The following is a 24,798-nucleotide window of genomic DNA, read 5'->3' as shown; positions in this document are numbered from 1 at the left end:
CTTTCCACCCACTTTGTTCTTCCAATCTTTTATAGAACTGGTTAGTACTGCTGAAAAACCACAACTTAAGAAAGGCCTTCTACATGAACAAGACATAGTTGCTCAGTTTGGAACACAGAAAGAACCAGTAAGACAGCAGATTCATCGGATGTTCCTCTTACGAGTGAAGCTCATGCATTTTGTGAACAGCTTGCACAACTACATCATGACCAGGGTTTGTGTCCGCCTGTCTGTCTCAGTTCCATCACCTTATTTATACAGTTATTCATAGCGAATTACTTGTTTTTATAAATACAGAGGAGTCCACAAAATACTTACATATTGTGAAAATGGGACATACGAGGAAATTTTTTTTTTTTTTTTTTTTGAGACAAAGTCTTACTATGTCGCTCTCGGTAGAGTGCTATGGTGACACAACTCACAGCAACTTCAAACTCTTGGGCTTAAGTGATTCTCTTGCCTCAGCCTCCCAAGTAGCTGGGACTACAGGCGCCTCCCACAACGCCTAGCTATTTTTTTGTTGCAGTTGTCATTGTTTGGCAGGCCTAGGCTGGATTCGAACCCACCAGTTCCGGTATATGTGGCTGGTGCCCTAGCCGCTGAGCTACAGGCACCAAGCCAGGAAAATGTGTTTTTATTTTTATTTATTTTTCGGAGACAGAGTCTCACTTTGTCACCCTCATAGAGTGCCGTAGAATCACAGCTCACAGAAACCTTAGATGCTTGGGCTCAAGCAATTCTAGCCTCAGCCTGTAACTGGGACTACAGGCACCCACCACAACGCCTGGCTGTTTTTAGAGACAGGGTCTCGCTATGGCTTAGGCTGGTCTTGAACCTGTGACCTTAGGCAGTCCATCTGCCTTGGCCTCCCAGAGTGCCAGGATTACAGGCATGATCCACCACACGTGGCCTAAAAATGTTTTTTTGTTTTTTATTTTGTTTTTTTGAGACAAGAGTCTCTCTGTGTTGCCCTTGGTAGAGTACTATGGCATCGTAGCTAACAGCAACCTCTAACTCTTGGGCTTAAGCCATTCTCTTGGCTCAGCCTCCCAATTAGCTGGGACTACAGGTACCCACCACAACACCAGGCTATTTTTTGTTGGCAGTTGTCGTTTTTAGCTGGTCTGGGCCAGGTTCGAACCCGCCAAGCTCGGTGTATGTGACTGGTGCTGTAATCACTATACTATAGCTGGTGAGCCAGAAAATGTTTTTTTAAACATACCAGAATATGTGTACCTAGAGACAGCTGCTCTTCCTCTCCAACAGCCCCCTGAGGTACAGCTACAGTTCCCCTTTTGAGATTGCCTTCAAAGCTTGCTACATAGTGTTTTAAATTTCATCAGTGGTGACAGCTGTCACTAGAAAATGACTTCAATATTTGATAACAACAAAGATTCTCAGGCTAGTATGTGGGGTAGGGAGGAAGAAGCAGCCCAGGTTATATGCTTCTTTCTTTCAAATAAGAAGTAATTCACTACAAAGTAAATGAAACTGCCTTTCTCTGTTTAAAACTGCTTCTAGAGGAAGCTCTGAAAGAGGAGTTAAGATACTTGAGGAGAAATAGTATTATTAGAGGGACAGTACTGATTTGCAGTTTAATGTTTTGAAAACTCCTTATTTATGCCCATTCTAGGGTCTGAGTTCTGTGACCCATCTTGTTTGAATGAAGTCAGCCTCTGAAGTCTGCATGTTGGACGTGAAGGGTCTGGCAGGGGTGCTCTGTGCTTGCCCTATCTATATTACTGGACTTCACAGGGCTGGCTTTAAGGCCTTTAGTTGTTAAGAGTAAATGGCAGGAATTTAAGTTTGTTCCCAGTTTGTTTGTTTTTGTTTTTTGTTTTTTTGAGACAGACTCTCAAGCTGTCACCATGGGTAGTATGCTGTGGCGTCATAGCTCACAGCAATCTCTAAACTCTCGGGCTCAAGCGATCCTCTTGCCTCCATTTTTCTATTTTTAGTAGAGACAGGGTCTTGCTCAGACTGGTCTCGAACTCATGAATTCAAGCAATCCACCCACCTCAGCCTCTCAGAGTGCTAGGGTTACAGGCCTAAGCCACCATGCCCAGCCCAGTTTTTTGTTTGTTTGTTTTTTTTCCACAGCAACCTCCAACTCCTGGGCTTAGGTGATTCTCTTGCCTCAGCCTCCCCAGTAGCTGGAACTATAGGCACTCGCCGGAATGGCCAGCTATTTTTTTGTTGCAGTTTGGCTGGGGCCAGGTTTGAACCCACCAACCTTGGTTTATGGGGCCAGTGCCCTACCCACTGAGCCACAGGCGCTGCCCTAGTTTTTTGTTTTTTATTTGAAGTACATCTGTGCTCCTTGTAGAGAAAGACCAATATATGAAAAATGGAACATGTAAGTGTGTTGTAAATATTTGTCTTATAAAAATAATACTTATGTTTATGGGGTGGCACCTTTGGCTCAGTGGGTAGGGCACTGGCCCCATATACCAAGGGTGGTGGGTTCGAACCCAGCCCCAGCCAAACTGCAACAAAAAAATAGCCAGGCGTTGCGGCAGACACCTGTGGTCCCAGCTACTTGGGATGCTGAGGCAAGAGAATCACCTAACCCTGGGAGTTGGAGATTGCTGTGAGCTGTGATGCCATAGCACTCTACCAAGGGTGACAAATTGAAACTCTGTCTCAAAAATAATAATAATACTTATATTTGTAACACATTTTCTTGATGATTTTTTTTTAATCAGTGCATCTTCTGTGCACTTTGATACACTTTTTTTCTTTTTTCTTCCTTTTTTAAAATTAAATCGTAACTGTGTACATTGATGCATTTATGGGATTCAGTGTACTGATATGATATACAATGTGAAATGCTTACATCAAACTGATTAACATAACCATCTCTTTGCTTACTTATTTGTTGTGGTAAGACAATTATATTCTTTTCGTAATAGTTTTTTTTTTTTTTTTTTTAAGAGACAGAGTCTCACTTTATCACCCTTGGTAGAGTACCGTGGCATCACAGCTCACAGCAACCTCCAGCTCTTGGGCGTAGGCAATTCTCTTGCCTCAGCCTCCCAAGCAGCTGGGACTACAGGCACCCACCACAACGCCTGTTTATTTTTGTTGTTGGGGCCGGGTTTGAACCCGCCACCCTCCGTATATGGGGCCGGCACCCTACCCACTGAGCCACAGGCGCTGCCCTTTTTTTAATAGTTTTGAAATGTGCCATTGCATTATGCACATTAGGTGAGGTCCCACCAAATGCCCTCCCTCCTCCTGGCCTCCCCTCTCCCCTCCCCTTTCCTTCCTGCCAGGAAATGTGTAATCCAGAGTTTGACATTCATTCCCTGTGCAAGTAGGTGTCCTATGGGTCTAGCCCCACCAATCTCATAGGATCAGAATGTGTCCAGTCAGCCACCAGAGAATGGTACTCTATGAAACTTTACAGATGTGATTACTGAAGGAAGAATTTGAGAGGAATAGAAGAATATGGTAAATGTTTTGTGTGAGGCACACAGTCCTCAGCGAAGTCGCCTTATTAAGCTTTTCATCTTTCTCTTCCAAGATTCTACATAGTACAGGGCTGGAGTTTCAACATCAAGTTGAGGAAGCCAAGGATTTAGATCAGTTGATTAAAATTCACTATAGGTATTTGTCAACTATCCATGATCGATGTCTGCTGAGAGAAAAGGTACGTGAGATATCTCCTGCAGATGTGGCCATCAACCCAGGAGGGAAACTGGGCATGTGGGGCTATCTTTATGCTTTGGAATTTTGTGATTGTGAAACTTCTGTCCTGACAAATATTCTTTAAGGAAGGACTAGATCAAACAAGGTTACAAATGAGTGCCTTAGTGCTGGAAATTACGTCTAAGAGAGATGTGAGAATAGCGTTTCAGCATCTGACAATCTACATCACCCTTGAGTTCAGTTGCAAAGTCATGTCTGCAGTTGTGGCGTGATGGTGTATCCAACTTAGTGTGGATATAGGGAATTAAATAATACCACAGCCATTAGAATTACTTTTCCCAGTTTCATTAGTAAGTTTAAATGGCCATCCCAAGAAAATGCTAACTTGCTGCATTGGTTCAACTCTACTGTTAATACCACCCATATTGTGTGCACAGTAACTACACCAACCCAACCCAGGTGGTCTTGGTTCACAGCCCAGCAGTCTTTCTTGTACACACAGAAGGTAGTCACTGTGCTGATGTACTTTTGTAGTGACTCATTTAAATTAGGTAAAGTGTTGGTTGTTTGTGTCCAAACCCAGTTACAGCATCTGTGTTCCATATGTGACTTTGGTCTACAGGTCAGCTTTGTAAAAGAAGCTATCATGAAAGTGTTGAACTTGGCTCTCATGTTTGCAGATGGTTGGCAGGCAGGCCTGGGGGCTTGGAGGTAAGTATGTAGCTTGAGAAGCATCTATGTTGTGTGACCATTTTAGCTTCTCTTTTAAATGGCTCCATTTGAGGGGCCTTGTTGTTATCTTGACAATACATCATAACCACTGTATTTTAAGAATGATTGAATGTGTTCACTGAAAGTAGATAGCGTCAACAATCCCAGGTACTTGGGAGGCTAAGCCAGGAGGATCACTTGAGTCCAGGAGTTTGAGAGTAGCCTGGACAGCATAGTGAGACTCCACCTCAAAAAAAAAAAAAAAACTTAGTGCAATTATTTTATGAGAGGTAAAACAAAAACAATCTTATGTCTTTTAATTAGGATAAGCAAATATTCTTAGACTATATTGTGTCTGCCACCCATCCCCACTCACACTTGTGGGATTTTTTTTTTTTCCCCAAAGTTTTACTCTGCCATCCTGTGTAGAGTGCTGTGGCCTCATCAAAGCTCACAGCAACCTTAAATTCTTGGGCTCAAGCAATCCCCTTGCCTCAGCCTCCTGAGTAGCCGGGTCTATAGGTGCCCACCACTGTCAGGGTCCTGGCCTGGGAGCAGGGTCCACGAAGACCTGTGGAAACTGGCAACAACCCACTGAAGAAATATACAGTTAGAAACGACAGTTAAAAAAGAGACATGAGACAGAGTAGAATTAAAGGTGAGAGCTCAGGGGACCATTGCCCATTTGTGGGATTGCAGCAGTGGCACTGAGTGTTTGCTCCATTCTACTTTAATTGAAGTCTATTTGCCCAGAGGGTAAGATGAGGGAGTGAACAAAGATGCCAGCAGGTTCTCTGATTGAGCATATCTGCTCCTATTGTTGTCATTTTTTTAAGATAGTTTTATTTTTTTATTTTTATTTATTTATTTATTTATTTTGAGACAGAGTCTGACTCTGTGGCCCTTGGTGGAGTGCTGTGGCATCACAGCTCACAGCAACCTCCAACTCTTGGGCTTAAGCAATTCTCTTGCCTCAGCCTCCTGAGTAGCTGGGATCACAGGTGCCCGCCACAACACCCAGCTCTCTTTTGTTGCAGTTGTCATTGCTGTTTTAACTGGCCAGGGCCAGGTTAGAACCCGCCACCCAGCGCCCTACCCACTGAGCCACAGGTGCCGCCCCTATTGTTATTATTACCCTTAAGGGTAGCCTTGAGAAATCTGAAATCTGAGCCTTGTATTGGGAGAGCCTTCCGCCTGAGATCATACACATACGGATTTCTAGGGAGGTGTTAAACTTTGATATTTCCTGGGGAGTAAAACGCCACCAGCATTAATCTCCTGTGAGGAATCAGTGGGAAGGAGGAATTTTCCTCCCATCACCACCACAGAGGATATAAGCTCTTCTGCCCATATCTCAGGGCTGGAGCTACTCCCTTGATCTCTGCCATAGGCAAATGCAAATCTCCTGTCAGGCTTAGAGCCTGTAGCTTCGTGGCTAGAGCGCCAGCCACGTACACCGGAGCTGGCAGGTCCGAACCCAGCTGGGGCCTTGTGACGGGTGCCTGTAGTCCCATCTACTTGGGATGCTGAGGCGAGCGAATTGCTTAAGCCCAAGAGTTTGAGGTTGCTGTGAGGTGTGACGCCACAGCACTCTATTGGGGGTGACACATTGAGTCTCAAAAAATAAAAAATGCAAACCTCCACAATGGGTATCTGCTTTGCCTGTTTACTAGGCAGGAAACGACCCAGTTAATGTATCTTTCCACAGTTAATGTATCTTTGTCATAGTCTCTTCTATGACCATTTTTTCCTCAGAGTGCTCAAAGACCCAGCAGGGCTGTTTTTAAGTTGTATCCAAAACAGGCTAGAATTTCAGAAAAGGGAGGAAGCTTACTAGCTTGCTAGCAATGGCTAGCTTGTTCTGACTCATTCAGCTTACTTTATTTTTTAGAGAGACAGTCTCACTGTGTCACCCTCAGTAGAGTGCTATGGTGTCACAGTTCACAGCAACCTCCAGCTCTTGGGCTTAGGCGATTCTCTTGCCTCAGCCTCCCAAGTAGCTGGGACCACAGGCGCCTGCCACAACACCCAGCTATTTTTTTGTTGCAGTTTGGCTGGGGATGGGTTCAAACCCGCCACCCTCAGTATATGGGGCTGGCACCCTACTCACTGAACCACAGGTGCCACCCTTATATTTTAATTTTCCTCTTTTTCTGGGGGTGTTTTCCCTTGCCAAGAATGGGGTCTTCTGTCCCATTCTCCCAGCACACCACCACACCTGGCTAATTTTTCTGTTTTTAGTAGAGATGGTGGTCTCACTCTCTTGCTCAGACTGATCTTGAACTCCTGAGCTCAGGCAATCCACCTACCTTGGCCTCCCAGTGTGCTTGGATTACAGGCTCCAGCAACCTCACCTGGCCATTTGTGGGATTATTTTAAAGCAAATTCCGAACATTGGGCTAGATTGTAGTCCATCTGTATCTTGGGTGAACAATAAAAGACAATGTATATTTTAGTGTGTTATTCACACACGTCCTGTAGAAAGGAAGATGTCCTGAAGTCAAGGGACAGTTGATGACCCAGCAGCTTAACCAGGACCATCTCTGCTCCTAACTAAATGTACAGCTCAATATGTTGTCCCTTTCCTATTCAAAATATGAACACTATGCTGTGCTTTCCTGAAATAAAAGTGTATTTTTGGTTGACCAGTTTGTTATGATAGTAGTTTGTACATAGTCCTTATTAGTGAGGAGGGGGAGTTCATTATAGCCCCAGTGTAATCCAAAGGTTTAACTCTGTCTACACTCTGAATGCACAAACTGGGGTAGTAGATAAAAACCAAACTGCAAGGATGGAAGTAGGCATCTTACTTGCTTTATTATTGCTGTCTCAAAGTGTATAAAACATATTTCACTTTTTGTGTCACTGTGGGGTGGAAGAAAAAAATAGCACTACACATATGCTTTGCTAAAAATGGGTTCTTTCAAATTTCCTCTATAAATAAATTGTGAGGTAAAAGCAGGATGTTGGGGGTCTTCAGGAGAATATCAGGCATCACAGTTTATGGAAGTTTATTTGCTGGCATTAAAAAAATTATTTTTTAGCCGGGCGTTGTGGCGGGCGCCTGTAGTCCCAGCTACTCGGGAGGCTGAGGCAAGAGAATTGCTTAAGCCCAGGAGTTGGAGGTTGCTGTGAGCTGTGTGAGGCCACGGCACTCTACCGAGGGCCATAAAGTGAGACTCTGTCTCTACAAAAAATAAATAAATAAATAAATAAATTTATTTTTAAGCAAATAATACCAGGGGTGCACTTTGAAAGATGCTTAATGTATACCTTTATACTTAAGAATTTTTTGTAACTGAAATGCTCTGATGTCTCAAATTTGCTTCTAAATACTACAGTGGGATTGCGAAAGTATAATCCTGGGGCCTGGGTGTGCTGGCCACGGCTGGGTGGTGGGCTGTAGAAGCCCAGTATGAAATTCTCTCTTGACATGTGTTTGATATTTCTTTTTCTTTTTTTTTTTTTTTTTGAGACACGCTCTTGCTCTGCTGCCATCATAACTCAGTAATCTCAAATTCCTGGGCTCAAGTGATCCTCCTGCCTCAGCTTTCCGAGTAGCTAGAACTACAGACAGGCATCTGCCACAATGCCCTGCTAATTTTTTTTTTTTTTTTGAAGACAGAGTCTTATTATGTTGCCCTCAGTAGAGTGCTATGGTGTCACAGCTTCCAGCAACCTCAAACTCTGAGGCTTAAGCTATTCTCTTGCCTCAGCCTCCCAAGTAGCTAGGACTACAGGCTCTCCCCTCAACAACGCCCAGCTGTTTTTTTATTGTGGTTGTCGTTCGTGTAGCAGGCCTGGGCTGGGCTCGAACCCGCCAGCCTTGGTATATGTGGCTGGCGCCCTAACCACTGAGTGACAGGCACTGAGCCATGATTTTTTTTATTTTTTATTTTTTGAAAAATGGGGTCTTACTATGTTGCTCACGTTAGTCTTGAACTACTAACCTCAAGAGATCCTGCCTTGGCCTCCCAAAGCCACCAGATCTAGCCAGTTTTATGTTCACAGCAGTCATATGTCAATGGGGAGGGCGTCAGAGACCATTTGTTTTCTCATGTCCATGGTCACCACCATCAGTATTTGACTTTATTTTTTTTAATTTATTTATTTTTTTTTAGAGACAGAGTCTCACTTTATGGCCCTCGGTAGAGTGTCGTGGAATCACACAGCTCACAGCAACCTCCAACTCCTGGGCTTAAGCGATTCTCTTGCCTCAGCCTGCCGAGTAGCTGGGAATACAGGCGCCCGCCATAACTCCCGGCTATTTTTTGATTGCAGTTCAGCCGGGGCTGGATTTGAACGCGCCAACCTTGATATGTGGGGCCGGCGCCTTACCGACTGAGCCACAGGCGCTGCCCCAGTATTTGACTTTAATGTGCTTTTTATTTCAAAGAGGTTACAGTGCTTATAAAAATAAAAATTCAGAACTATGTAAATGAAAAGCTATTCATCCTAGCTCCAGAACTGTCTGGAAAAAGCACAGTTTTCTATCCCAATGAACCTTTCCTTAACATACTTTGAAAATTTTATATTAGGCGGTGGCGCCTGTGGCTCAGTGAGTAGGGTGCTGGCCCCATATGCCAAGGGTGGAGGGGTGGAGGGTTCAAACCCGACCCCTGCCAAAATTCAACAAAAAATAGCCAAGTGTTGTGGTGGGCACCTGTAGTCCCAGCTAGTTGGGAGGCTGAGGCAAGAGAATCACTTAAGCTCAAGAGTTGGAGGTTGTTGAGACGCCACAGCACTCAACCCAGAGCGAGAGCTTGAGGCTCTGTCTCAAAAAAAATAAAATAAAATAAAGTAGTGCAGGACATTTTGTAATTAAAGTACATTCGAAATTGCCCCAAAGCCTACCTCTTATGCACTTACTTAAATTGAAATTTACTTTTTTTACTCTTTTTTACTTTTTTTCCTAGAATGGAATCTATAGAGAAAATGGAGTCTGATTTTAAAAACTGCCATATGTTTCTTGTAACCATTTTAAACAAAGCCGTCTGTAGAGGATCTTTTCCCCATTGTGAGTATATCATGTTAAAATATTACTATTTTATTTGTATTTCTTATATAAAATATTGTATTTCTTGTTGTTTAGTCTGTATGTTATCTTGTTACTGATGGCATGAGGAATTAGAATTTCTTACCATTTTCAAAACTGAACAGCCCCTTGGCAGTTGTACCATGTTTTAAATTACTTTTTCACAAGTACAGTGAGGTGAGTGAATATCAAAAGTAAAGTGCTAAAATTAAAGATCTCTTTAGTATACCATTTATTATACCAGTACATTTCTAAAACTAATGTTAAATAGAGCAGATGGCAGGATATGTTCTTGTCACACTTTACTATCATGCATAGCTTTTGTAACTGCAGTATTTCTTTTCTTTTTTTTTTTCTTTTTTGAGACAGTCTCACTATGTTGCCTTCAATAGAAGTGCCGTGGTGTCACAGCTCACAGTAACTTCAAACTCTTGGGCTTAAGCAATTCTCTTGCCTCAGACTCCCAAGTAGTTGGGACTACAGGTGCCCGCCACATGCCCAGCTATTTTTTAGTTGTTGTTGTAGTTGTCATTGTTTGGCAGGCCTGGGCCGGGTTCAAACCCACCACCCATGGTGTATTTGGCCAGCACCCTGGCCACTGAGCTACAGGCACCAAGCCTGCCGTATTTCTTTTCAAAAGATAGCCAGGCATTCTGGCAGGCACCTGTATAGTCCCAGCTACTTGGGAGGCTGAGGCAAGAGAATCACTTAAGCCCAAGTGAGTTAGAGGTTGCTGTCAGCTGTGACACCATAGCACTCTACCAAGGGCGACATAATGAGACTGTCTCAAAAAAAAAAGAAAAAATAGGTTTGAGCTTTGGTTTTGGGTTCTTAGCAATTTTAAGACTTCCAAAGCTGCCACTTATTCCAAAGAAATGTGTAGCTGACAGTTCAGAACTCCATGTGTGAAACCAGGGATGGGGAGGGCACAAGAGAAGATGGAGCTGTGTAGTCTGCAGAAATAAAGACTAAGAAGTACCTTTTTGCCTGACCTTTCCGGCAAAGTATACAGTTAAACTCTTCCATTTCTGCATTTTCACACTGCAGTATACTTATTAAGAGTCACTGAGGGCAGTGCCTATGGCTCAGTGAGTAAGGTGCCGGCCCCATATACCAAGGGTGGCGGGTTCGAACCCAGCCCCAGCCAAACTGCAACAAAAAATAGTCGGGCTTTGTGGCAGGCACCTGTAGTCCCAGCTACTTGGGAGACTGAGGCAAGAGAATCACTTAAGCCCAAGAGTTGAGTTTGCTGTAAGCTGTAATGCTACAGTACTCTACCGAGGTTGACAAAATAAGACTCTGTCTTTAAAAACATGACGAGTCACATGTCATTTGGATATTTGTAACCTACTGTGTAACAGCCCCTATTTGTAAGTGCAAGTTGTGCACTTTAAAAAAAAAAAAAGAGGGCTCGGCGCCTATGGCTCAAGCAGCTAAGGTGCCAGCCACATACGCCTGAGCTGGTGGGTTCAAATCTAGCCTGGGCTACAACCAAAAAGTAGCCGGGCATTGTGGCATGTGCCTGTAATCCAGCTATTTGGGAGGCAGAGGCAGGAGAATTGCTTGAGCCCAGGAATTGGAGGTTGCTACGAGCTGTGATGCCATGGCACTCTACCCAGAGCAACAGCTTGAGGCTCTGTCTCAAAAAAAAAAAAAGTCACTGAACATTTAAAAGACACTGTAGAATTGTGTAGAAGAAACATAAATGTGTTTGTCCATTTTTGTATTGGGTGCTGTACAAATGGGTTCCACTCACATGTGAGACTATAGTGCTTTTTTTGTGAAGCAACTCCTGATTTCATGACTTACAGGGCAAGTATAATTTGTTCAGTGAAATGCCTAGAACTTTTGTTTTCATAATTAAAATTATTTGGAATACAATAAACCATACTGACTTTTTCCATTTGTATTTAATGAATGTATTCACTTTTTTATAAATTTAAAATAATTAGTATTTAATTAAAAAGAAAACATGTTTTGGGCAGCACCTGTGGCTCAGTCAGTAGGACGCCGGCCCCATATGCCGAGGGTGGTGGGTTCAAACCCAGCCCCGGCCAAACTGCAACAACAAAAAAATAGCCGGGCCTTGTGGTGGGCGCCTGTTGTCCCAGCTGCTCGGGAGGCTGAGGCAAGAGAATCACATAAGCCCAAGAGCTGGAGGTTGCTGTGAGCTGTGTGACGTCACGGCACTCTACCGAGGGCAGTAAAGTGAGACTCTGTCTCTACAAAAAAAAAAAAGAAGACATGTTTCAATACAGTCAGTCCTTGGGTTATGAACGAAATAGAATCTATTTTTCTGTAGGTTTTTTCTTAAGTTGAATTTGTGTGTAAGTTGGAACAGGTACTTTTACCTAGTACCGGATTTTTCCATTTTGAATATATTAAAGCCTTATTCAAGTCAGACATTGTAAATATTTAGGCCTCTTCTTTTAACCTTATTTTTTTTCTTCCCACAGTGGAATCTCTAGCACTGTCACTCATGGCTGGCATGGAGCAAAGTTAAATATGTTCAATGTAATAAATGTCTCAGAGTTCAACTTTGTTCATTCCACCAAATGCAGCTGAAAAGTGGAAATCTTTATATTTTGGTTCATTCTTTAAACTTATATAGAACCTAGATCAATGGTTTGTAGCTATTTTCTCTGGAAATTGCATGTGTATGTAAAGTATGAATAATGTACAGTGCATATAGGCATATAGTGCATATACACTCACATATCCTATTGTAAGATAAGATTTATTGACACCTTTACATGTAAATTATATCATCTTTGAAAATATAATTAGTGGTATTAAAAATATACTTAAAATTCTCATCCTTTTGCTGGTGTACTTAAGTCACAGAAGTTTTTTATGTAGAGTTTAACATACTGTCTTCCCTGAAGTTGTCTCAGATTTGGCTGTGCTAGAAGTGTTTGTGTTTTTAATGTGCCTGAGAAGTTATAAAATTGAAAATAGCATCAGCCAGTATCGGTGAGTGTAAAAGCCAACCTCACTCAGAGCCACCTCTTGGTACATACTGTTGTTTGGCACTTCTGAGCAGTTTTTTGAGCTAGCCAATTATATCTTAAATAAAATTATATTTAATGTTTAATTTTTCTACATTTTCTTCATATACTTCTTGGCATGTGTATTAGAGAAACAGAACCAGTGAGAGAGGTACAGAGGTATTATTATTATGAGGTATTGGCTCATGCATGATAGGGGCTTAGAATAGGCCCATGACTGGCTGGCTACCTGCAAGCTGGAAGTCTGGGAAAGCCAGTGGTATAGCTCCAGTCTTAATCTGGAAGCTGGAGCACCTGAGGAGCCAGTCCCAGCCTGACTCTTGTGCTGGAGAACCAGGAGCAGCAGCATTGGCGGGCAGGAGAAGAAGGTGGTCTCAGCCCAGAGTGCACACCTCACACCTGCCCTTTCTCTGCCTTTTTATTCTCTCTCAGGCCTTCAACAGATTGGATGATGTTCACCCTTATTGGTGAGGGATTTACCAATTCAAATGCTAATCTCTTCTAAAAACATCCTCACAGCCACAACCCCAGTGTTTTGCCAGTCTTTTGAGCATCTTAGTCCAGACAAGTGGTTACAACTGTCATGATGTTACCAGAATTTCTTCTTCAGTAGGTCCTTGGTCTCAGAGATTCAAAGAATGAATCCACAGACCACAGATCAGTGGTAAGACAGGATTATTTTTACAGAAAAGAAAACAGAAAAAGCACCAGAGCTTCTGGCAGAGGGAAAAACACAAGTCAGAAAAAATCTCCCCCTAGATCCTTTGTCTAGGGGTATGTATATATAGCCTAACAAATGAATGGATACAGTCCCTTCCCCTGGGGGCAGAGTTCTACCAGGTCTGAGGAGGGGGTGGCAGAGACCCTACAGAGCTTGCAACCTGGAGGTGTCTCCCCAGCAGTTGTATGGCCCCTCATGGCTATTGTAGACTCCTGCAACCCCTCTGCCTATCCTTCAGCCTGCTGGCTTCTATGCCTGCTGCTGCACCAATACCTCCCTGGCACAGCAGGTCCTCCTGTCAGCTCGCCAGGGCCGCCATGGCCCTGTATCAATAAGTGTTTCTAACAGTTACCACTTAGCACTATATTTGCTATTTATTTGTTTGTTTGTTTATTTATTTTTTAAAAGCAATAGCTGAGCTCCAGATAGCCCTCAGAGCTGAACACTAGAGCACCCTTGCTCTTAGAAATAATCTCAACTGGCTTAGCACCTGTAGCATAGTCGGTGCCAGCCACATGCACCAAGGCTGGTGGGTTCAGTCCTGGCCTGGGCCAGCTAACCAACAATGACAACTGCAACAAAAAATAACCGAATGTTGTGGTGGGCACCTATAGTCTCAGCTACTTGGGAGGCTGAGGCAAAAGAACTGCTTAAGCCCAAGAGCTTGAGGTTGCTGTAAGCTGTGACACCATGGCACTCTACCGAGGACAACATACTGAGACTCTGTCTCCAAAAAAAAGAAAAATGAATCTCAACCATCTTCAGGCATCAACATTTCCTACATGAGGAAGGCAAAGCCTATAGTCAAGCCTACTCAATCCTACTCTTTACTCCTAAGCCTCAGAAGAAATTCACTGGGGGTGATGTCAATGCCAAGCTGCTTCTAGATCTCAAGAAAACATTGCATAGCCCAGCAACTGAAAGATATATGAAGTTGAGATGGGTGCCAGCTGCCTCATCACCCTCATAAGACTGATGCCGATGGCCTCATGCCATCCCCCGGGTAGAGGGAAGGGGAAAAGGTAAATGTAAATGAAATGATGCCAAGTACCATTACTCTTAGATCAGTCCAGATCAGGCCGGAACAGGACAAGATAAGAACAGATGGGCCAAGAACTGTCATCACGAGAGTTGATGAGCTGAGTGCTGTGACAAATTGTTTGATTTATCCATTAGTTGCTAGATCTGCATTATGTTACTTTATTGTTATCTAACTGCCCTTTATGTTACCTATTGGTTTACTGCTAAATTGCAAGGCTCGCTTCTGTAAAAGAGGTCATCGTGATCCCGTGCTCGCTTTTTGCTTCTTTTGCCAACTTTCTTTTTGTTTCTAATTGCTAACTTTCAGCCCACCTGTTTGGCCCTTTGCCAACTTTCAGACTAGAAAAACCCCAACTTCAGACCCCTTGATGCTCTCTCACTTGGTCCGCTTTAGACTTTGGTGAGACAGCCCCGTGGTTAATAAAAGACTCCTTTTTGAAGTTCTAATTTGAGTTCCTTATCCTCCCCATAACAAAGTTGCTTGTGTTCTGGTGCTGTAAGTCAAAATGACTCTGGAAATTGATGGGAATATCTGCCCCCATAAGGCTGTTCTGATGGAACAATCATCTTTTTTTATTTTTTGAGACAGAGCTTCAAGCTGTCACCCTGGGTAGAGTGCCGTGGCATCATAGCTCACAGCAACCTCCAACTCCTGGGCTCACGCGATTCTCTTGCCCCTGCCTCCCAAGTAGCTGGGATTACAGGCGCCCACCACAACGCCAGGCTATTTTTTGGTTGCAGCCGTCTCTGGCTGGATTCGAACCTGCCAGCTTAGGTGTCTCTGGCTGGCTCCTTACCCACTTGAGCCGCAGGCACCAAGCCCTTTTTCTTTTTTTTAGAGACAGAATCTCACTTTGTCACCCTTAGTAACAGCTCACAGAAACCTCCAACTCTTGGATTTAGGTGATTCTCTTGCCTCAGCCTCCCAAGTAGCTGGGACTACAGGCGCAGTCATCTTTTAAATAGAGATAGTCTGGCTCTTTTGGCAAAAGTCTATATACTTAACAAAAACCAAATATACTACAACACATTCTCGTAAATGAGTTACCGGTGTTACTAAACTGGATAGAAGGTAATTTTTTTGTTTGTTTTGCTTTCTTTGAGACAAGGTTTTGCTTGGCTGCCTGGGCTGGAGTGCAGTGTTGTAATCACAACCCACGGAAACTTCAAACTCCTGAGTTCAAGCAGTCCTCCTGCCTCCACCTGGAACCAGAGATGTGCATCGCCATCATGCCCAGCTAATTTTTTTTTATTTTTTGTAAATACACAGTCTGACAATGTTGCCCAGGCTGTTCTCAAACTCCTGGCCGCAAAGTAGTCCTCCTGCCTCAGCCTCCCAGAGTGCTAGGATTACAAACATGAGCCACCATGCCCACTAGAAGGTAAATATTTAGAAAAGGAAATGTTTTCATTTAAGAAAATTAGTATTTGGAATGTTTTGTCACTTAAAGTAAGATTTCATTCTGTGTCTATATTTTCCCTTTTCTTGAGATTTACAGAGTTGCTGAGTGGAGATTACCAGGTTTACATTGGAGGAAGTATAGACTTTACAAACTGTCACCAGGAAATGACCTGTGAATGAAATTAGATGTGAAACTGCCCTGTAGACAAGAGTGAGAGGGAGACCAACTGGCTAGAAAGGAAAGTTGGTCTGCAGAGCATGCCAGTGGAATTGGCCTGTCAGGTTTTCCTGTGTTGGAGAAAGATGGCCATACCTTTGGTACTTCACCTCTCTCTGTCATAATTGGAGGGTTGCTGGGAAGAGCAAGACCTATGCAGCAGAGTCAACCCCAGAAGCAGCTATAGCTGAGACTCTCTCTGCACTCAGCACACTCAGGGGTGAAGGATCTGAGCATCACAGGATCATGACCTGTGCAGCAGAATCAACCCCAGGAGCAGTTATAGGTGAGGCTCTCTGCATACAGATCTGAGGGGTGAAGGATCTGAGCATCACGGGATCATGGCCTGTGCAGCAGAGTCAACCCCAGGAGCAGTTATAGGTGAGGCTCTTTCTGCACACAGATCTGAGGGGTGAAAGATCTGAGCATCACAGGATCATGGCCTGTGTAGCAGAGTCAACCCCAGGAGCAGCTACAGGTGAGGTTCTCTCTGCACACAGCACAGTCAGGGGTGAAGGATCTGGGTATCATGTGATCATGACAACTACAGCCATATGATTGAGTTTTCTGAATGAAAAGACATTTTACACTAAATCTAAGAGCAGTTCCTTAGCTCATTTGTGTGTAAGAGCCAATATTATAGCTGGCATGGTGGTTCACCTATAATCCCAGCACTGTGCGAGGCTGAGGCAGGATAATTGCTTGAGCTCAGGAGTTTGAGACTTGTCTGAGCAAGAGCGAGAGCCTGACTCATTAAAAAAATAAAAAACCGGGCGGTGCCTGTGGCTCAGTTGGTAAGGCCCCGGCCCCATATACCGAGGGTGGTGGGTTCAAACCCGGCCCCGGCTGAACTACAAACCAAAAAATAGCTGGGCGTTGTGGTGGGTGCCTGTAGTCACAGCTACTTGGGAGGCTGAGGCAAGAGAATCACTTCAACCCAGGAGTTGGAGGTTGCTGTGAGCTGTGTGATGCCATGGCACTCTACCGAGGGCGATAAAGTGAGACTCTGTCTCTACCAAAAAAACTAAAAAACCGGCTTGGCGCCTGTAGTACATTGGTTATGGAGCCAGCCACAGACACTGAAGGTGGCAGGTTCAAAGCTGGCCCAGGCCAGCTAAAAAAACTGCAACAAAAAAAAATAGCCAGGGGTTCTGGTGGGTGCCTGTAGTCCCAGCTACTAGAGAGGCTGAAGCAGGAGAATTGCTTAAGCCCAAGAGTTTGAGGTTGCTGTGAACTGTGATGCCACAACACAAAACCTGAAAAACCCAGCTGGGTGCCATAGTGAATGCCTGTAATCGGCAGCTTCCAGAGGTTTAGGTGGCAGAATGCCCATAGCCCAAGTCTTGAGTGAACTATGACACCACTGCACTCTGCTCAGAACATATGGTGGGACTCTGCCTCAACAACAACAACAAAATAATATATAAAATAAAAGCTGGTGCTAGGATATACATTGCCCTGTCTTACATGTGAAATGGGTTGGATCTCTTTTACTTAGTTTTTCTTACATTTCTTTTTTTTTTTTCTCTTTTTATTTATTTATTTATTTTTGTAGAGACAGAGTCTCACCGTACTGCCCTCGGGTAGAGTGCCGTGGCGTCACACGGCTCACAGCAACCTCTAACTCTTGGGCTTACGCGATTCTCTTGCCTCAGCCTCCCAAGCAGCTGGGACTACAGGCGCCCGCCACAACGCCCGGCTATTTTTTTGTTGCAGTTTGGCCGGGGCTGGGTTTGAACCCGCCACCCTCGGCATATGGGGCCGGCGCCCTACTCACTGAGCCACAGGCGCCGCCCACATTTCTATTTAGACTTTTAAAAGATTTTTTTAAAGCCATAAGTGTTTTTCCAGTCAGGTGCATAAGAAGTCTGTATGTCATCACTCCCAGCCATAGTAAGGAAAACACTGAAACTGAAAATTAACTCTTATATCCATCAGAGAATTGAGGTCAATAAGCAAGTTAGTAAAGTAGTATTTACAGAATCGAGGTGATGGTTACATGGGTGTCCACCATAAAGTTCCTTCAACTAAAGTTCTATGTTTGGAATTTTTGGAAATATGTTGCAAGAAACAATATCATAAAATGACATTGAAAATACTGATTTTCCAGGAATGGATTAACAAGCTGTGGTATATGTATACCATGGAATACTATTCAGCCATTAAAAAAAAAGATGGAGACTTTACATCCTTTGTATTAACCTGGATGGAAGTGGAACACATTATTCTTAGTAAGGCATCACTAGAATGAAGAAGGATTAATCTATGTATTCAATTTTGATATGAGGACAATTAATGACCTAGTACACGGTGGGGGTTGGGGGAAAGGGGGAGCAGAGAGTGCCAAGGACGGAGGTGGGTGGGATCTCAGTGTGTGACACACCTCTTGGGGGCAAGACACAATTGTAAGAAGGACTTTACCTAACAAATGCAATCAGTGTAACCTGGTTTCTTGTACCCTCAATGAATCCCCAACAATAAGAAAAAGAAAATGCTGATTTTCAGGCTAGGTGCCTGTAGCTCAGCAGCTAGGGTGCCAACCACATACACCAGGGCCGGCAGGTTCAAACCCAGCCTGAGCCTGACAAGCAACAATGGCAATTACAACCAAAAAGTAGCTGGGCGTGGGCGGCCCCTGTAGCTCAGTTGGTAGGGCACTGGCCCCATATACCAAGGGTGGCAGGTTCAAACCCAGTCCCAGCCAAACTGCAACAACAAAAAAATACCTGGGTGTTGTGGCAGGCACCTATAGTCCCAGCTACTTGGGAGGCTGAGGCAAGAGAATCGCCTAAGCCCAAGAGCTACAGATTGCTGTGAGCTGGGACGCCATGGTACTCTACCAAGGGCAACAAAGTGAGACTCTGTCTCTAAAAAAAAAAAAAAAAAAAATAGCTGGGCGTTGTGGTGGGCGCCTATTGTCCCAAGCTACTTGGGAGGCTGAGGCAAGAGAATTGCTTAAGCCCAAGAATTGGAGGTTGCTATGAGCTGTGATGCCATGGCATTCTACCAAGGGCGACGTAGTGAGACTCTGTCTCAAAAAAAGAAAATACTGGGTCGGTGGCGCCTGTGGCTCAAGGAGTAGGGCGCCGGTCCCATATGCCGGAGGTGGCGGGTTCAAACCTAGCTCCGGCCAAAAAAAAAAAAAAAAAGGGTGGCGCCTGTGGCTCAGTGAGTAGGGCGCCGGTCCCATATGCCGGAGGTGGCGGGTTCAAACCCAGCCCCGGCCAAAAAGCACAAAAAAAAAAAAAAGAAAGAAAGAAAATACTGGGCAGCACCAGTGGCTCAAGGAGTAGGGCACCGGCCCCATATCCCAGAGGTAGTGGGTTCAAACCCTGCCCAATCAAAAACTGCAATTAAAAAAAAAAGGTGAGGTGGCTCATGCAAGTCAGTATTCCTAGCACTCTGGGAGGCTGAGGTAGGTGGATTGCCTGAGCTCACAGGCTCAAGACCAGCTTGAGCCAGAATGAGACCTTGTCTCCAAAAATAGCCGGGTGTTACAGCAGGCGCCTCTAGTCCCAGCTACTCGTGAGGCTGAGACAAGAGAATTGATTGAGCCCAAGAGTTTGAGGTTGGTGTGAGCTGTGACTCCATGGCACTTTACCAAGGGTAACATAGTGAGACTCCATCTCAAAAAAAAAGAAAGAAAGCTGCAAAGATGGATCGGATTAAATTGTAGAGAGCTCTGGGTACCATTAAATGTGTCACATGAACTTTTGGGCTGCAAGTAACAGAAATCAACAGTATTATTATCCATTGCTACACAAGTAACAGAAATCAACAGTGTTATTATCCATTGCTACCCAACAAATTACCCCATACTTAGCGCTTTAAAACATCTGTTGTCTCACAGTTTCTGTGAATCAGGGGTTTGGGTGCAGCTTAACTGGGTGCTTCTGGCTTAATAAAAGTGTCAGGGCTGGGTGCAGTGGCTCATACCTATAATCTTAGCCCAGGTGGGTGGATTTCTTGAGGCCAGAAGTCCAAAACCAATTTGAGCAATAAAAGACTCCATCTCTTCTAAAAAAATTAGCCAGGCATTGTAGAGGGTGCAGTGAGCTATGATCACACCACTGCACTGCAGCCTAATCAACAGAGTGAGACCCTGTCTCAAAGGGATAAAAAAGCAAAATATCAGGGTTGCTGCAGTGATTCCAAGGCTCTATGAGAGAATCTGCTTCCTGGCCCTTTCACATGAATATTGGCAGGACTGGGGTCTTAGTGGCCATTGGCCAGAGACATCAGTCCCTGGGCCTGGTCCTCTCCCCAGGGCTACTCACAACATACCCACTGGTTTCCGTCAGAGCACTGGCTGAGAGATGTAAGCCATAGTCCTTTTACAGCCTTTTACTGAAATGATATCCTATTACTTTTGCTATATTCTATTCAAAAGTGAATGTCTAGGGTGGTGCTTGTGGCTCAATGGGTAGGGCGCCAGCCCCATATGAGTGGTGCGTTCAAACCTGGCCCTGGCCAGCTAAAACAGCAGTGACAACTGCAACCAAAAAATAGCCGGGCCATTGTGGTGGGCGGCTGCAGTCCCAGCTACTTGGAGGCTGAGGCAAAGGAATCGCTTAAGCCCAAGAGTTGGAGGTTGCTGTGAGCTGTGATATTACAGCTCTCTACTGAGGGTGACAAAGTGAGACTGTAAAAAAAAGAAAAAGTGAATGTCTAAATCCAGCCCATGTTCAAGAGAAGTGCTTATATATGGAATGGGTACCAGAGACGAGGACTGTAGGCGTCACCACAGAAGCTACCACAGTCTGCCCTCTGAATCCTTCATGTCATTTGAAATACCAAAGTACAGGCACCCCCTTTCCAAGGATCCCAAAAGTCATTCCACTGCAGCATTAGTTCAGAGGTTGGAACAGCATCATCCAAACCAAGTTCGAGTGCTGAAGGGGCATCTCAGTGTAGCTCCTTAAATACAGCTCCTCACGCAGTTCCTTCTAGTCTGAACATATGTGACACTAAAGAGGCAAGTGGGGCGGCGCCTGTGGCTCAGTCGGTAAGGCGCCGGCCCCATATACCGAGGGTGGCGGGTTCAAGCCCGGCCCCGGCCAAACTGCAACCAAAAAATAGCCGGGTGTTGTGGCGGGCGCCTGTAGTCCCAGCTGCTCGGGAGGCTGAGGCAGGAGAATCGCTTAAGCCCAGGAGTTGGAGGTTGCTGTGAGCTGTGTGACGCCACGGCACTCTATCCAGGGCCATAAAGTGAGACTCTGTCTCTACAAAAAAAAAAAAAAAAAAGAGGCAAGTGATCTCCCCACACGCAGATATGCCATGGTGAGACAAGCATGGGGTAATTGGTGCAGATGGAACCTGTTCACAGGGGCCGGAGAGATGGAAATGGGAAGAAGATTAAGAAGGAGTCAGTGATCCAGCAATCCAGCTGACCAAAGGTGGGCGCTCCTCTCTTGACTAGGTCAGAGTAACTCCCCATAGCTCTCGGTCCTGCCTTCTGGCATCTGGGTTCTGCCTTCAGTCATCTTTCCTTTTTTTCTAAAAGGTATCACATCTGCAGCAGAATTGTTTTCTCAGCTTCCTTCTGACAATACAATTCTGGGAGCCCAAAAGTCTTTCCTTATCATAAGATCTCCGTTTCTTTCAGTCTAAATTGGCAATTTTTCTGGTAACATTACACTATTAAGAACTTTGTGGTGCTTGGCGCCCATAGCACTAATGGTTACAGCACTAGCCACATACACTGAGGCTGGTGGGTTTGAACCTTGCCCAGGCCAGCTAAACAACAAAGACAACTACAGCAACAACAACAAAAAGTGGTGGGTAGCAGTAGTTTCAGCTTCTAGGGAGCCTGAGGCAAGAGAATCACTTAAGCCCTAGAGTTTGAGGTTGCTATGATCTGTGACACCATGGAACTCTACTGAGGGTGACATAATGAGACTCTGTCCAAAAAAAAAAGAAAAAAGGCAGCACCTGTGGCTCAGTGGGTAGGGCCCTATATACCGAGGGTGATAGGTTCAAACCCAGCCCCAGCCAAACTGCAACAAAAAAATAGCCAGGCATGCCGGGCGCGGTGGCTCACGCCTGTAATCCCAGCACTGTGGGAGGCTGAGGAGGGAGAATCGCTTGAGCTCAGGAGTTCGAGACTCGCCTGAGCGACAGTGAGACCCCGACTTGTGAAAAAAAATGCAAAAACCCAGCCGGGCGCCGCGGCGAGCGCCTGTAATCCCAGCGGCTTCCGGAGGCTGAGGCAGCGGGGTGCCCGCAGCCCGAGTCTGAGGTTGTGGTGAGCTACCACGCCCACTGCACTCTGCTCAGGGGCATAGGGTGGGACCCTGTCTCAACAACAACAACAACAAAAAAATAGCCAGGCATTGTGGAGGGCACCTATAGTCCCAGCTACTCAGGAGGCTGAGGCAAGAAAATCGCCTAAGCCCAGGAGTTGGAAGTTGTTGTGAGCTGTGATGCCACAGGACTCTACCGAGGGTGATAAAAGTGAGACTCTGTTGGGCGGGGTCTGTGGCTTAGTGGGTAGGGTGCCGGCCCCATATACCAAGGATGGCGGGTTCAAACCTGGCCCTGGCCAAATTGCAACAAAAAAATAGCCGGGCGTTTTGGTGGGCACCCAAAGTTGTAGTCCCAACTACTCAGAGGCTGAGGCGGGAGAATCACCTGAGCCCCGGAGTTGAAGGTTGCTGTGAGTTGTGTGAGGCCACGGCACTGTACTGAGGGCCATAGGGTGAGACTCTGTCTCTAAAAAAAAAAAAAAAAGAACTTTGTGGATTTCCCGTGAATCCTTTCAGGTTCCCTCTATTAGACAAAAGCCACAACTGTAAATTTCTTTAAAATAAACTCCCCAGGAAGCGCCTGTAGCTCAACGGTTAGGGCGCTGGCCACATGCGCCCTAACCACTGGGTTTGAACTTGGCCCAGGCCCGCTAAACAAATAAACAAAAGTAGCTGGGCATTGAGTCAGGCATCTGAAATCCCAGCTACTAGGGAGGCTGAGGCAAGAGAATCACTTGAGCCCAAAAGTTTGAGGTTGCTAGGAGCTATTATGCTACAGTACTCTACAGAGGGCGACAAAGTGAGACTCTGTCTCAGTAAACTAGATAAATAAACTCCCCGCTGCCTTGGATTCCTCCTGAGTAGCAACCTTGTGTGTCCTAAAGACTTTGTCGTTTGAGAGGAGCTGTGAGATTTAATTTATTCACAGAGCCTTATGTGTCAATTCTCTCAGGCACAATTTTTTATTCTTCTGATGTCTTTTTTGTTTGTTTGTTTTTCTGATGTCTTAAGAAAAGATTTTACGGGCGGCACCTGTGGCTCAGTGAGTAGGGCGCCGGCCCCATATGCCGAGGGTGGCGGGTTCAAACCCGGCCCCGGCTGAACTGCAACCAAAAAATAGCTGGGTGTTGTGGCGGGCACCTGTGGTCCCAGCTACTTGGGAGGCTGAGGCAAGAGAATCGCTTAAGCCCAGGAGGTTGCTGTGAGCTGTGTGATGCCATGGCCCTCTACTGAGGGCCATAAAGTGAGACTCTGTCTCTACCAAAAAAAAAAAATAGCCGGGCATTGTAGCGGGCGCCTGTAGTCCCAGCTGCTCAGGAGGCTGAGGCAAAAGAATCCCGTAAGCCCAAGAGTTAAGAGGTTGCTGTGAGCCGTGTGACGCCACGGCACTCTACCCGAGGGCGGTACAGTGAGACTCTGTCTCTACAAAAAAAAAAAAAGAAAAAAAAAAAAAAAGAAAAGATTTTACACTGACACCTTCAGCTTCATCTTTAGATTATGTTTATTTGGTAGTGCCATGTATTTGATTTTGCTTGAAAGTTGTTTTCTTACCTTAGCATAATTTGCCATTTATAGAGGCTGGGAAATTTCAAAACCATTAATTCTGTCTCCCTTTTGTTTAAAAGAGCTTCTTTCATATTGTCACTTTCCTCTCACATCTTACAATATCCAGCAAGAAGAAACCAGGAAGCATCTTTAATACTTTGCTTGAAAAATTTTACTTAGTTCATTAGGTATAATTTGTTCTTACCAGGTAACTGCAGGCAACAGCATTGTTAAACTCTCTCTCTCTTTTTTTTTTGTGTGAGACAGAGTCTCACTCTGTCACCCTGGGTATCAGCATAGCTCACAGCAACATCAAACTCCTGGATTCACCAATTCTCCCAAGGCTAGCTAATTTTTCTATTTTTAGCAAGGTGAGGTCTCACTCTTGCTCAGGCTGGTCTCGAACTCCTGAGCTCAAGCAATCCACCTGCCTCAGCCTTCCAGAGGGCTGGAATTACACGTATGTGCCACTGCATAGGCCAGCATTGCTAAATTTTCTTATTATTTTATTTTTTTGTAGAGACATAGTTTCACTTTATTGCCCTCGGTAGAGTGCCGTGGCGTCACACAGCTCACAGCAACCTCCAACTCCTGGGCCTAGGCGATCCTCCTGCCTCAGCCTCCCGAGTAGCTGGGACTACAGGCGCCCGAATTTTCTTATTATTTATTTATTGAGACATAGTTTCATTATGTCACCCTCGGTAGAGTGCCATGGTGTCACAGCTCACAGCAACCTCAAACTCTTGGGTTTAAGCGATTCTCTTACCTCAGCCTACCGAGTAGCTGGGACTGCTGGTGCCGGCCACGATGCTCAGCTATTGTTTTTTTGTTGTTGCAGTTGTCATTGTTGCTTAGCTGTCCTGGGCCAGGTTTGAACCATTGAGCCTTGGTGCACGTTGCCAGCACTGTAATCACTGTGCTATGGGCGCCAAGCCCTTTTTTGTGTGTGTGTGTGTGACATGGTCTCATTCTGTTTCCTGGGCTAGAGTGCCATGTCTTCAGCCTAGTTCATGGCAACCTCATACTCTTGGGCTTAAATGAGTGATCCTCTTGCCTCAGCCACAGGAGTAGCTGGGACTATGGGTGCCTGCCACAACACCCCCGCTATGTTTAGAGATAGAGTCTCGCTCTGGCTCAGGCTGGTCTGGAACTCATGAGCTCAAGCAATCTGCCCATCTTGGCCTTCCAAAGTGCTGGGATTACAGACATGAGCCGCTGTGCC

At 45.0% G+C, this 24,798-nt stretch overlaps 1 protein-coding gene across 8 annotated transcripts in view; it reads left to right on the top strand.

Annotated features, from left to right (window-relative positions):
• Positions 1-14,607, top strand: part of TUBGCP5 (tubulin gamma complex associated protein 5) — a 71,134-nt gene extending 56,527 nt beyond the window's left edge. For all 8 annotated transcript variants that reach the window (XM_053582046.1, XM_053582045.1, XM_053582047.1 and 5 more), the window contains 5 exons: positions 36-214; positions 3,527-3,652; positions 4,274-4,362; positions 9,279-9,379; positions 11,854-14,607. In XM_053582046.1, the coding sequence (XP_053438021.1) occupies positions 36-214; positions 3,527-3,652; positions 4,274-4,362; positions 9,279-9,379; positions 11,854-11,900 (542 nt within the window). In that variant the 3' untranslated portion in view covers positions 11,901-14,607. The remainder of the gene's footprint in view (positions 1-35; positions 215-3,526; positions 3,653-4,273; positions 4,363-9,278; positions 9,380-11,853) is intronic.
• Positions 14,608-24,798: the final 10,191 nt, after the last annotated feature.

This window comes from Nycticebus coucang, chromosome 2 (genome assembly GCF_027406575.1).
Source record: "Nycticebus coucang isolate mNycCou1 chromosome 2, mNycCou1.pri, whole genome shotgun sequence".
NCBI lineage: Eukaryota > Metazoa > Chordata > Mammalia > Primates > Lorisidae > Nycticebus > Nycticebus coucang.
This window is presented reverse-complemented; position numbering and strand designations above follow the sequence as displayed.